At 35.8% G+C, this 14,926-nt stretch overlaps 1 protein-coding gene across 1 annotated transcript in view; it reads right to left on the bottom strand.

The window, feature by feature from the left end:
• The window catches only part of LOC126371288 (D-beta-hydroxybutyrate dehydrogenase, mitochondrial), a 41,553-nt gene extending 27,787 nt beyond the window's left edge, over window positions 1-13,766 (bottom strand). The window contains exons 1-3 of the mRNA XM_050016587.1: window positions 13,629-13,766; window positions 10,618-10,763; window positions 9,771-9,950 (exon numbers count right to left, since the gene is read on the bottom strand). Of these exons, the coding sequence (XP_049872544.1) occupies window positions 9,771-9,950; window positions 10,618-10,728 (291 nt within the window). The 5' untranslated portion in view covers window positions 10,729-10,763; window positions 13,629-13,766. The remainder of the gene's footprint in view (window positions 1-9,770; window positions 9,951-10,617; window positions 10,764-13,628) is intronic.
• Between the last annotated feature and the right edge of the window lie 1,160 nt (window positions 13,767-14,926).

Below are 14,926 nucleotides of genomic sequence, written 5' to 3'. Positions count from 1 at the left end.
CCCGACGATCCTTGTCAGTGATAAATAGTGGGTACTTATTTGTTTCAATTGCATAAAAATAGACTTTACTTTGTTCAATAATAAACAACAGCCTACCCACGTAAATCAAATTACCAAACAGAAAAGGTATCGAGTAGATTCTGTTGCGTTGGTCGGCTAATGAGCTAGAATCTAAACATCTATTTTTAAGGGATCCGCTGCCCAAAAGCCTCCTACTCTATGCTCAAAACAAATTATTAAAACGATTCTTACCTACTTTTCATCCACAGACGACGGTACCCGTGTGTATCTACTTATTCATGAAAAATCTCACGTTTTATGGATGTTTCAAATTTCAAACTAGTGCCTGTTGAGATTTTTTTTACAGTTAAAGACTCGCATTGTTTCTCTCTCCAACATGTCAATAGCATGAACTTCGTATGGGACAAATAGATGAGCCGCACGCGAGCTAGTAGCTAACATTATGACGTTTCTGAATACCTAACAAAACTACTTCTTATTCATTTCAAACTATAAGATAGGTTCATGTTTGCATTTTGAAATAATTGTACTTTAAAATAGTATTACGTATTAGTAGTATCATATCCAGCTTACGACATCGTATCAACAGTGGCTGCAAGTTGTCTTTGATTACTTGTGGCTCTGCCCACCCCACTAGGGATTACGGGCGTGAGTTTATGTATGTATGTAATAGTATTACGATTTCAAGGATTATGGAACTATAGTATCATAAAGCAATAAATAAAACATATGGAAACCATTTCAAAAACTTGGATAAAATACGCATTTAAGAGGAAGGTATTTAGATTCTGAAGATAGTGAAGAGTCATTTTAGTCATAATAAACCCAGATACCACACCCCATACCCAGATAACGAACATCTATTGAGTTGAGGCAGTCATTAATAAAGGTACGGGCTCATATTCCCTCTGAATTACAGGACTATATCACGCATTGTGGAAATTCAATGAAATAGCGTCTGCTTTGATCCATTATTTTCTCGGAACGAATAAGTAACTATGATTCATTGAATGATTTTTCCATGAATACAAATGAAATATACGTCCAGATATTCCAGTTGCTAGTGCCAGATGTGTGGGCTGTTTTGTAGCTAGTTCTGCATTGCGACATGCAAGAAACTAGACAGGTAATGTACAACGCAGAGATCCTACCTACGTCGCTCTATCTGAATGTAAACACCTGCATGCCACCTGTCATAATCTTATTACTGATCTGTTCAAAATGTTTGGAAATGTTTATTTTTTTAGTCTCTAATTTATGTTGAAAAATACCACAAGCACATTATTGACGTTGACATAAAAGATAAATAGAAAAGCATTATTATTTTGCTAAAATTAATAATAAGGTTCACTTTATTCAACAGCCATCAACAGTGGCTGCAAGTTGTCTTTGATTACTTGCGGCTCTGCCTAACCCATTAGGGATTACGGGCGTAAGTTTTTGCGTGTATGTGTATGTGAAAAACTTATAATATTGATTTAAGTTTACGTATCTAACTAGCGACCAGCTTTCCAATCTTCAGTTTACATCGATGATGTATCGCGGCTAATTCGAGACAGCAGTGTGTAAAGGACTTTAGACTTTCACAATTCGTTATGTTTCTCAGTATCACAAAATAAAATGTGTGACCTTCGAAATCCTGAAATTAAAATGTAGTCGTGGATTTCACGGGACATGATGGATATCAAAGTTAAATTGGCTTAAGAAAATTACAAGAGGTGTCTTTCTTGGACATTGCGCGGCTTGGTTGTTAGCTGCAAGAGTCTGTAGTGAACACAAGGCTGGAGCCAACCTCGTGGGCGGGATATTTTACTACCATTATCTAGACAACGTTCTAGGAATAGGAAACCTTTCCAGCCTAACCTTTGAACATTATTTCTAGCCACGCCTGAAAGTTTGTCCAAATGTTTCTAACTATTCACGACCACATGAAAAATTAGAAACAACATGAGGTATACCTACATAAGTATGAACTTTTCGGAATAATTAGTAACGAAAATAAAATCTACAACGTGTAGCGCGATATGTACGTATTCTATTTTTATTATTATGTTACTTTATTAAAGGAACTTAACTAGCATATATGGAGCAATGATGCTCTAACAAAGGGTTATAAAAATATTTATGGCATTCATAATGGCAAACATTTCAGGGTAGATATACTCGTTGTTTTTTTTTTTTATAAGCATGGAAACTATTTCAGTCGATTCAGTTTGGTAGCTCTTCTGTCCTTAAAACACTTGTGTCATGAAAACAGGTTAGGAGCAGGTGTCATGAGTATTTATAGTTAACAGACTGATCTAAAATGCCAATCTAACTTTAGACTTCAGAAGCATTGTAGCGACCGGCGCGCATCGGTCTTCACTCATTAGACGCTTTTTAAAACACAATCATAAAAAGAAACATTTATTTATCTGCTTTTAATTATAAAATGCTTTTAAATGTTCCGTGGCTTTAATTATTTGCATAAATGTTTCATAATTTGAAACAAAAAATGCCATGTGTAGTCAGATACAGAAAAAAACAGACACAAGAAGGTAAGTACATTATTTAGAATGCTCCAGGCTACTCGTGCTTATTATTCTGACTGGTACACAGTTTATGTCTACCTTAGGATGCCATTATTTAGAGCAATTTGTAAATAATCTGCTGACGAGTTGAGGGTGTACATTTCAGAAGAAAAAGGGCAGTTTTTTGGAAACAATTGTTATTAATATTTAGCAGTAAAATGTAAGTAAGTAAATGTATTGCAAGATATTCCCGCGAGGGATGAGTCGTGTAGCGGATAGACGAAGCGTGGGCGTGAGAGGCGCCTGCAAGCCTGTTATGTGCTTCTTTATTAACCTTCTCCTTTATCGTCCGTTATGTTAATTATTTTGAATGTACGCATACACATTTTCTAGTACTGAAACGATAAATCAAATGCGTATACGTGTTTGAGTTTTGACGATACAATTAATTAGGATGAGGCACGAAGGCTCACCGCGTCGGAATCAGCCACCATGCGTCACTCGTTTTGGCATGACCGCTGACCTTTTAGTGAAAGCATCTCCGACTAGATGATATTGTATTTATTACTCGATCGCTGCAATATCCGATGCCCACGCGGTAATGGTTTAGTCACCAATACAGATTTCCATTACAAAAGAAACTAGTTTAGTTGTCTGCACGCGATTTGAACGGACGAGAATTTAATAAAGCAATAAACGACTTTGGGAATTTGAGCGCAGACTGCGTGGCCTGGCATTCGACTTGATAAGTGTCACTGTGTGACGATAAAAACGGTTAACTAGGTGAAACAGGTTTGGTATGAATATTATAATTTTACAGCAGTTTTTAAAAATATATAATGTCTCTCACCTTTAGAAAAAGCGAATTATATGCCCACATACATTCATGTACAAGTATCTAAACTTACAAAAGGATTGACGATAAAAACAGAGAAACAACGCCTGAAGCTAGATCTCTTTGTCATACAACTAACCCTGTGATTTACCATTTTCATTTAACGTCCCTGCGAGAAAGCAATCTCTGGTAACCTCATAGCATTTCCGCGGAGATAATAAGATAGGATAAAACTATAATTTATGTCTGTGTCTGCTGGCTTGTTTTGGCATTTAATCTTTATTCTAGCGGGTGTATATAAAGCCGGATCGCCGTAAAGACTGTGCGTAGGCGTTAACGACTCTTATGGGAGAATTTCTCTAATTTAATGCACAGTAACTCTAATCTTGGTAGCTTCGTGCAAGCAGAGGATGGAGGGGAACTTTCAACGTACCGTGGGCGGAACATGCCCCACTCGTTAGCTGTTGATCTGGTCTTACAAGAGTATGTAACGGGAGTGAAATTAAGCTCTTTGTTCGGTAATAAAACGGAACTAAATTTAATTTTGAAAATGATTGGAATTGTATAGGCATAAATTTACTGAAATACATTTTATGTTACAAATAAACTGGTAATCGTTATCGAATTAGGTTGGTAATACGAACACGTGCATTTTTAAATTGTATCGGTACCTTTATTAGATTATTTGTAATAATATAACATGAAAAACGAATGAAAGTTTTATGTAATAATTTCACAACTAGATATTACACTTGCTAGTGAGACCTCCGGCCCAGTAGTTAATGCTTCGTAAATTTAATGTTATGGTAAGTAAGTAAGTAGTTTGTTTATTGTTAACCTTGGCTATACTAGTTTACACATTTTCTAAGAAACGGTGGTATGAAATTGAAACAAATCTTCTGAGGAAAGCTAATATATTTTCCCTACGGACTATGAAGAAAAAAACTGCCTATTTCTCCCATCAGATGTCGCTGCTGTTGAGTGTTCTTAAATTTTGACAGTTCCCCAAACTATTTGTGAAAACAAACACATAGTTTTGGTTATGTTTCTACACTATAAACCTTTACGCAGCGTTTCAAAATCATAGAAAAACTTACTTTCAATCAAAACTGTGTTTTTCCAACTGGCTGCTTTTTTTTCGTAACTCATCCTTCAGACGGAAAACATTCCACGTTGCTCCTCATTTTATAAAATTTTCACGAAATTTAGCAGGACGGTATAGAAAATTGTCGAAATTTAGGAACACTCAACATTGCTGAATATAGGTACATTTGTGCTTCTAGTGTTTTTTCCCAAGCCTACCGAATTAATGGGAAACTATACACGACGTGTGATTTTTACCTTTTAAAGGAAAAAATCCGCCATCCGCCTGCATTTACTACACATTAGGAAAATGAGGAGGATGTTTTGCAAATAAACAAATTGAATTGGAGTTTCTCACCCGGCTATAATAATAAATATAATAGATTATGAACCATAAAATGTCTTTCTTTCTAGAAAGAAAGAAATGAGCAAGTAGATATTATACGATTGTAGTTTCATCAAAGTCTTCAACATCTGCTTACCAAAGGAAAATGGGCGTAATCTTATAATATATACTCGTATGTATGTATAATGTTATAATAACTTATTTACAGATCGAATAAGACGTTTAGCTTGTAGGAGGTATTAAATTACAATAACTTGTAGGCTCACGGAGCTTAAAATCTTCCGAAGATTAAATAACAAAAGGAAAGATTAACGAAATGTCAAAATACTTATAGCGGATGAGAAGAATAAAAATATGGGTAATAACATTTGATGGAGTTTGTACTTAAGAGTTTTAGAAAAGCATGAGAGGTTACGGTCAGGGTTATTTAAAGAGTTTATGCGGATCGTTACTTGTGCCATTATTTTAAGTAAGTAAATATGCTTCGTCACCTTAAACTATAAGTAAGATGATCCGTGCTTCGGAAGGCACGTTAAGCCGTTGGTCCCGGTAAGTGAGTAATCGTTACATGAACCATGTCAGGGGCCTTTGGTGGCTCAATCATAACCCTGACACCAGGGTTGATGAGGCTGGTATTTCACCTCACTACCCAGATGATAAGAAGAAGAAAACCTTATACTGAAAACAACGTGAGCGCTTTTTTGACAAATCATATTCGGATGTGGTTTTTGTTAACAAACCCACCGAATAGACACGCTAATTTCAATCGAAGTAACATTTTTTGGTATCAATTTTTGCCTGGATCAAAATTAATTGTAAGAAATCGAGGTTTGGTGAAGAAAATCACAGAAGAATGTAAGGCGACGTTATGTCTTTTGTAAATTCCCCCAAACGTGCTTAATACTATTGCATTAGGTAAAGTATACTCTGGCAATCCAGCACCACTAGCGTAATGAGCACCTTCCCACCGGGTCAGATTCAGAGCGATCTTTTATTTTCATAATGTATAATTATTTAACATGTATGCATAAATAAAAAATACTTTTCTAAATTGTCTCGTGTTTCGGGAATTTCTTCATTTATCCGCAATGGAGCAGCATGGTGCGAGCATGCTTTAAATCCCCTCCATTCCATCTATGCGGGGAGTATAATATAATATATTATATAACTTATATATTACGCAACTTATCTATTTATTTATATGTTTTACGATTACATTACGTGGTTTTTAATTGTAAATTCATAACAATTATTTGTTTAAGTTCATTCAAAATAAGTCTTAAAAATCACGGAGAAAGATAACGAAAATTTAAAGTAAGTACTTATTACATTGTTCGAAGTCGCAAACCTCTAACAACTCCACAATACCTATTTGATATTCACACCGCACTTGAAACGATCCTCCTTAAAAGTCTTATTTGATCTCATTCGAGGATTCATCTTCCGGGTTCAACGACCGAAATATTCAAATACTTACTCCCACACATTTTGAAACAGTCAGAAAATAATAAGCTAAAATCTTGTCTAAATCTTACTAATTATTAAGAATCAAACGGTATGAGTAAACATGGCCGTGAATTTGGCTTTCCTACTAAATTGTGAAACATTGTACTCGTTCAAACAATTCAAATAACATGTTCATAAAAAATCCAATAGAGTTCTCAAAACATTCCTTCGCAAAGTTATCATTATTTATTATACTCCAACTACAACCATATCGGTCAAAGCGATTTCTATATTGTTACGATCATTTAATTTACTAGATGCAACCGCCCCAAACACGACTATACTAGTAGTGTGCTCATCTCCTAACAGAGCTACTTGAACCAAAGTAAACATACGACATACATACGACAAGGCCAACTGTTTGCTTTTTATTAACTATAGGTACACAAAATCGCTCGACCTAGAGGGAAAATAAAGCGAACGCACCGTAGCTATATGCGACTTCAAGCCACTCGCCATAAAGAGACTGGCCGTAGAGGAATCGACGTTCGGGGAGTCTCTGTCGACATCGACACCATAATTCCCGGTTCAGTGGTAGTTAGACACTATAGACATTAATATCATCAGCACTATTTTAATCACGAGAGAGGCACAAAGAAGTCTGCTTGCGTAAGTACAATTCGATTGCCATTGCATGTTTTTGTGAAACATTCCTTTACAAACTTATAGTTTGATTGCAGATATGTTTAAACTGTGTTTTACCAAAAATACCTCAATTTCATGTTAAGATTAGGAGGTACTTGCAAGTCGATTTTAATGACTCCTTGAATGAAAAAAAACATTTACTTTCCAGTTTTGTTTCGATAACCGTTTCCAAAACAATGATCAAAACTTTATTAAGTAAAGTTTATATTTTCTAACGTTTTATAGGAGTTTAATTACTGTGTTTATGGTGGAATTAATATTCATTGACTTTAATCAGGCTTCAGTGCTGGATCTCAATTAGTTATTATGAAAAACTTGATGAATCTTACTAGCTGTAAAATTTGTAATGTTTTCAATAGGTATTAAAATACCTTAACAAGGCGTTTTTTGTTTCCAAACAAAAATGTACTGAGCGGTGAGCGGACATACATTTTTATTACAATATTTTGTTATAATTTGACATTATACCATCGTAATGAGCATTTTAGCTAAATGTATCACTAACATCCACTTATTTTGATATTCAACTAGCATATTGCTATTCTCTTTGGACTTATTTCAAAAATAATATCTACAATGCTGCAAAAATAGAAAACGCTACGTGAACAGACAAACAAATAAATATTGAATCCGATTGCGCCAAAATACACAAAACTGTTCAGCACTAGCGTGGAATGACAAAATGGTGAAAATAAAATTATTCCAAGTATATTTTGTAAACGGAATGACTAAGCGGTAGTAATACGCCAGGTTACATTCACATGGTAAACGTGTCCTCTAATTATGCAAACGAGCCAGGTCCGTGGGGCGAGTGCCATCGTGAGCATTCATGTTCATCAAATACTCGACTCAACACGTGTACGCTTCGCGCACCCAAAATATATAGACTACTTTTTTGTCTCGAATGGTAAAAGTGTACCTTTGTATTGGTACCGATTCTGGCAGACACTAACATAATTTTCAATTTAGTTTGACAGTTCTAATACTAGCTCTATCTCTTTCTGACATTAATCGTAAGAGAGGACGGTAGTATTTTTAGTGCTCATCATCATTTTCCTAGCGTTATCCCGTTTGTCAGGATCCGCTTATCTAACCGGAAACTTTACTATTTTTAGAGGTGCCTCACTAAAATAAAATTAAGTTTGTGTCAGCCAGAATTGGAACCCACATCGATTTAAAATTAGGCCGATATATTTCCGCTACTTACAATTCGGTACCAAAGCTCCCCATGAGAGTAGTTTCCTTTGAAATTCAAGCCTGTTCACAGAGGATTTAGAACAGCATTTACTAACAGAGGGAACAGGTGTACTGACTTTTGTTTCTGTTCTCTTACATTCATGTCCGTATTTACTTACAAGATGGATGGTTGCGGGGAAGCTACTTAGCTTAAGATTATTTGGAAACACAATCTACATGGAAGAAAAGATTTCGTGGTAGAATATTTAGTGTGTTCAAAATATATTACTTGTGCTCCAGTCCATGTTCCTAGGTCTTTTAATTTTAATTTCGAAGTTTAGGTATCAATAACTTCTTGTGTAGTTTTTGCTATAAGTAGAATAAATTTTCTCAGTTATCAAATATACGCTCTGCAGAGTACGAACGTCTAAAATATAACTCTGTTGTAAAAGTGATGTGGGCAAGGAAATGTTTGTCAGAGCTGTTATTTTTCTCCTTTAAGTTCAGCGCATAAAGTGTGCGTCTTTATGAACACTAGTGTCCGAGAAATAATAAAACGTTCTCAACTTTATGAGACATAACATAATCTTGGGATTCAAATGGGTTTTTTGTGGTTAGTATGGCTGAGAGCTACTTAGAAATCGTGAATTATTAAGTGTTTTTCAGGCGCGTTGATATTTCTATGCCATTTAAGTCTAAACGGTTTTGTAGCCTGTCATGCTTTATTTGTCGTGTATTGATTGGAAAGCTTGTTTGTAGATAAAACAGTCTTGAGTTTGTATATAGTCGGGTTCAGGGAAAACTAACCAGTTTCTGTGATAACTTGTTGTACCACTTTTATACTTAGGTAGTTGGTATTTTTGTTTGCTATGTTGTTTTTTTATTGTTTAGGTTTTAGATGCTTGAACAAGAAACCTCGTTTCACATAGTCACTGCACATTGACGTTATCGTACATGCGCATTTGTGTGTGTGACGTCTGATGCCATACGATTGAAGACTAAAGTAAGACCGAGGGAGGGTAAACAAGGCTGAGATGCTGGTGGGGAGCGGAGAGTTGCCGTTCTATACGTAGTACTCGTATTGTTTTATTCTATGCCGTTGGTTGAGTTAAAAGCGACGTCATCTGCATACACTGTAAAATCACCTTAATTGTTTTAGAACTAACGGATTAATAATAGATTATACGGTGGAAATATTGTTTTATCTTGTGGTCGAGGCCGCCGATAGTACTTCTGTTGTCATTTTGAAGTTGTCATTTATGTTGTGTTTATGTGCGATAAAGTGTTTTGTGATGTATTGTAATCTTTAGCACTTTTGGTTATTGAAAAAACCTTCATTCTCAAAGGCGTTATTTACTGTTTATGAATCCTAACACGTGATGGATATTATTCGGAGGTGGACCGAACAGCTGTTACGGGCGTGAGTTTATGTATGTGTAGTGTATTGATATTGCTATCCTTGTCTTAGGCGCATATGTCACTTGAATACCGAGCAAGACAAATAGTCCGTCAATGCGGGACGTTGTACCTGTACAAAGTAACGGTGTGTTGGCGAGCCGAATCAAGGCAATATACAAAAGCTGTACACTACCATTCTTAAGTGAATAAATATAAATATTTTTGTATTTATACCAATTTATAAACTGACCTGCAAGTTGTGATAGAACCAGAGGGATCCGACCACAGAAATGGCGAACCAGAGGAAGAGCGTGAACACGGAGATTTGGCTGAGATGCAGCGCGTTTAGTACAGTGGAGAGTACCACGGCTAGCGCGTGGCACAGAATGATAGGCAGTGCGCAGCGGTCGATGATGTCCCATGGCACCTCCTGGAAGAGGAGAGTAGTTAAGCTCTTCTACTAAAGAAAAAACAAAACCTGGAACGTGTTAAATGCATGTATAAATCAGTGAGTCTTCCTACGCACACATGTTTTCCATCCTGAAGCCTAATTCAGCATCAACAAAAATCCGTTATTTTTGTCGGGCACAAATGTGAAGGTTACTTCAAAAGTAATATAAATATAATATATTAGCTAATTTATCAAACAAAATATAATTCAAAGAGTTTCATGTAATTTTTTTTAATGTTTTGGTTGATTGATGTAATTACAAACATATAAGTTTTGATAGGGCAAATAACAGGAAAGGCGTAGCTTTCTGTTTGAGATCACGGGATTCTACTTGCTACAATTATTTTCACCTCATCAAAGATCGAAGAAACTTAATATAAAGTAAAATTACAAACTGTCAACATGTTCCTAACTAGTTTCAAATATCATTATGGCTGTTTGTATCCTATTATACGTTGATATGTATCATTATTTTAATTTCTGTAGGAAAGTTTTATTCCACAATCTACATAATATTTACTTAAGTACATTGAATATATTTTTACTTCATTTGGAGAAGGTCCCGGTAAGAGAAGCATATACTTACTCGATAGTGGTAATAGTAATATCTACTGACTAATAATGGTAATATAATTATTATATTTACCTGTGACTGTGTTTGAGAGCCCTTTATAAGTGAGCCACGTCGTACAGAGGCCCTCCGATGCATGGACGGGGCGGTGATTGAAGCCCGCCGCGTGACGTCACCTGCCACCATCTTGACTGCGGTTGATCACCGGCTCACCAGACACACTGACGACAATATTTACACCTTAAGCTCAGATAATTTTAAATACGTCATCCACTGATCTTTGTTTGGTGTATTCACCTAACTTTCGGTTCGTTCGTAGCGCAATTATGGTGTTCCAGTGAGTTAGGGCCCCAGTTAATTCTATGACGTAGGTTCTTTATTAAGAGAAGTTAAGATACTTTTAATATGTGGACATGTGTCGCGCTAAAATTACAACGTTTTGAATCTGTGGGTAAGACCAGTCAAGTAAGTGACGTTAAAAAAAACTGGTGAACGAAAATGCCTGCAACTGCCCCAAGCTAGTTGAAACAATCTGCGCTAGCGGGCAGTAAATGAACCGAACGCAGAACCAAAGGTCAAGATCAATAATATACCTTTGGAGAGTCCTATTCTCAACGATAAGACTAAAAATAGATGGGAATTCAACTGCATAGGTTCTTGTAACTCATGTTAGGCATCAGTAGGGACTAAATAGGTACTAAATAGGTAAGTATAACATATCAGACACAACACTTTTAACTTAGAAAATTAAACAGAAGTCACATGACTAGTCATTACGTGTGTAGTGGGGCCACAAATCGATCCGTGTTTTCTCAGCGTAATGAGCTTGTAATGACTATTACTCTAGCTAGATAATTAATTAAGTCAATACAGACACTACGCCAACACAAAATTGTTTTAAATAGTCGGACTGTGTTTTTCAGAAACAATTGTAGTTGTTCGTACCCGTGAATCATATATTTCAGTTGTAAGTACCTATTAAAACTCAGAGGAGATTTGTGAGGTAGGTAGTAACATGATTGCGCAACGGAAGTACTTAGAGAACTTGCTCGCTGTGCTTGTTGATTATATTAAAAAGAAAGATGAATACTTAAACTAAATGAATGAGTTGTCAGATATGATTTAAGATGCTACAAAGTGTTCTTAAATAGTCTTATTTAATGTGTATTATTAGAAAAATTATGAGAGTTCTTGGTGGTATCTACACGTTTTCTCACTATCCCAAAGGAAATAAATGTAAAAATGTATATAATAATACGCGTCAGCATTATTTTGAATAATTTGCAATTCTATACCATCTTAAAACAAAAGTAAGCTTTATCCAGTTCATTATTTTACGCCTGAAAATTGTTCTTGTGAGAAAATAAATACTAATTTAGCAACCAGAACATTAGTGAGCTTTTAGAATAATAAAAAGCTTTGAATGTTTTAAGTTTATCGCGATTCTTAAATTATGCAGGCCACTAAACACTGAAGCAGTAAGTACTCAATTAGAGTATCTTCGACAATTAATCTATTTTAAAGGGATATATATCAGTCCCCACCGGATCAAAACATCTCGTTTTACTACAATTAACATCTCGTAAATTCGGTAGAGCTTGATCTGATCAAGAATTTATTGAGGAAGCGATATTCTGTGAGAACGAGAGCGGTGATTGGGCGGCGACGTCACGAGCCTTCGGTTGTGACGTACTCGTACTCTGGATAATACATGACGCAATAATAGAAGTGGCTCCCGAGAGAGCCCGGGGCTGCGTCGTAAATAGAAAGTGCAGCCGATGAAATGTCGCGAATCGTTCGCGTCGGCTCCACCCGTTCGCAGCGCGTCGCTAGTCGCTAGCCGGGGCGCGACAAGTTTATTTTTACGCGTTATCCGGTCATCGGTTATGTGTCGCGACCTAAAACACTCCCGCGCTGATTTATACGATTTTTGATAGACGTTGTGTAGGTGTCGTCGATTTAACGCCTGATCGAATGCTACCGTAATTCGGATGTTATTGCAGCTCGTTACCGTGCCAATTTTGTGGCCGGAAATCTAAATTGAGTGTGTTTACAACGGGCGGGTATATTTTTTTTTCTATTGATGTAGTACATTGAAAACGCTACGTGGCTTATATATTGGAAATATAATTCGATATAAGTCGATCAGACGGATCTAGTAGGTAGGTACCTAGTAAGATGCTGCTTATATACTACTTATAGCTTAATAACTGTTTATTAATTGTTTTTCAAACTTAATTTCATTCTGCTTCAAAAACAAATGGCTAGACCCGGCAGAACTACGTGAGTAGAATAACAAAAGCACAAAGCTTTTGTGTTTCATATTTATAAAATGAAAGTCAACTTTCTGTTTTGAAACAGTACCTAAGTGTTTGCTTTTATATTCACAAAAAATCCTCGCAAACTAGATTTTATTTGTTACTTAGGTATCCCTATTTATATTAATTCTTTTGTAATTTAACAAGCACATTTGAACATTCTAGGTTTTTAGTAGCTCCGTAAAAATTTACTGTTTATGTAGGGTATCAAAACTTGAAATAGGTAAGTATATGAATTGTAACGATAATGAATGTTGTATTAATACCGCCTTAACAGTATAAGTCAAGTTAATTGTTTATACATAATGTTCAATTGCATATATTTAGCAATTGATTTGCGATTATAGTAAGTACCTAGTTATACTTCTTGAATATATCCTGCGTTTATATTTTTTGCGGAAGATGTATTATAATGTATTAATGAATAAGTATTTTGTTTGTAGCCACAGATTCAAGGATGACAGACATTCCCGGCTAATAAGCCAATCTTTTTTTATTAATACACTAGCTAGAGTGATATGTTTAAATGGACTTCTTCACGTTACGTAATTTGATTTTTATACTAGAAAAAATCCTGCTTCAAATTGATGTGGCACACACTTTATCACCAAGTCACGGTTATATAAAATTAATAATTGCATCACTAACACGACTATAAAACTGACGCACTCAATATATTACTCAACTTTCTGACCTTTCTTAATAACACTTGTATTAATATTTTATTTGATTTTATATTTAAATTTAATAAGTAGGAGAGGGACGTACGTTTATATGGACGGAAAGTTTTCAGGCGGGGCTTGCTTGCGGTACCGTCGCGTGCGCAAGCAGTGTGCGCTTGGGCGGACTCGATAGAGGCGCGCGGGCCGCCGCTGGGTTGTTGCCGCCGTCCGTACCGCGCATGCGCGCAACCACCCGCGCCAAATTTAACACGCGCATATTTTATTATTTATTACTACAGATTCGCTTAGATTTTACAATCATACACTCACATCGGCCCGCACGGAATGTTTTTGGCAAAACATGGAAGCTCTAAAACAATCTCGGTTATACACCTTTTTATGTGTATTTTTAACCCAAATACTATTAAGATGACAATGTATATATTTTTTTTTGGCATGTCAGTTAGTTATTTATATCTCTTTGGACCCTGAATTTACCTAATTACCCTTATTGTACTGTCGATGACAGAAAAATGTTTACAAAAACAGATAGGATGATATAGATAATGTTATTTAACGAGGCGTCGGCGTGGATCGTCAATAAATTCCCGTAAATGTTCTCTTTGAGCGTTTCAACTAAAATAAATGAAACAGGTGGAACATTTAATTTACAAAAGGGAATAAATGTTTGCCTATGAGTAATTACGGCAAAGGTTACTTTTATCCGTGTTCCATTTAGTAATAAATTGCAAAGTTACACAAGCGAAGGTTTTACATATGAAATTATGTCGGATTTGGAGCAAAGTTGGTGCATCCTAATGAGTTTGGAACTAAGTGCGGTCTGCGAATGAAAGCGAATACAGTTTGGCACCTTCAATAGGAGTTAACATTTCAACGCAATCACACTCTGAATTGAATACGTAAAGTACTGATAGCTGGCACTATCCGGCAATGTACACTGCAATGTTGTAGTTTCTGAAAGTAACACACTAATTGTGGTTAGTGATACAATCTCTACGAGACTGAAACAAATAGAATTTTTAGTTTTGTAAACGAACACGCAAATCATTATGAAACATACATCGTGCTCGAAATAAAGATAATGAATAGAAATATACTTGAAAATAATATACGTGATTTAACTTCAAAGAAATTGAAAAGATATTTGATATGAAACTGTCATTTTACGGTGCGTATATAGAATAATGCTTTGCTGTTGAAATAAAGCAGGTACTATAAGAGGTTCCAAACTTATTCAGATATTTTATACTGCCGCTAAATATCTTTTAGCGAGTCAAATTCCTCAGTTCCAAAAAGATATGGCTCTTCAAAGCGTCAAATGCACGGCACAGCAAGCAATTTCCACGGGCAGCTGCTGGAGTCGGCTAAATGCCATCGGTTCAT

The sequence above is a fragment of the Pectinophora gossypiella genome, chromosome 12, assembly GCF_024362695.1.
Source record: "Pectinophora gossypiella chromosome 12, ilPecGoss1.1, whole genome shotgun sequence".
NCBI lineage: Eukaryota > Metazoa > Arthropoda > Insecta > Lepidoptera > Gelechiidae > Pectinophora > Pectinophora gossypiella.
This window is presented reverse-complemented; position numbering and strand designations above follow the sequence as displayed.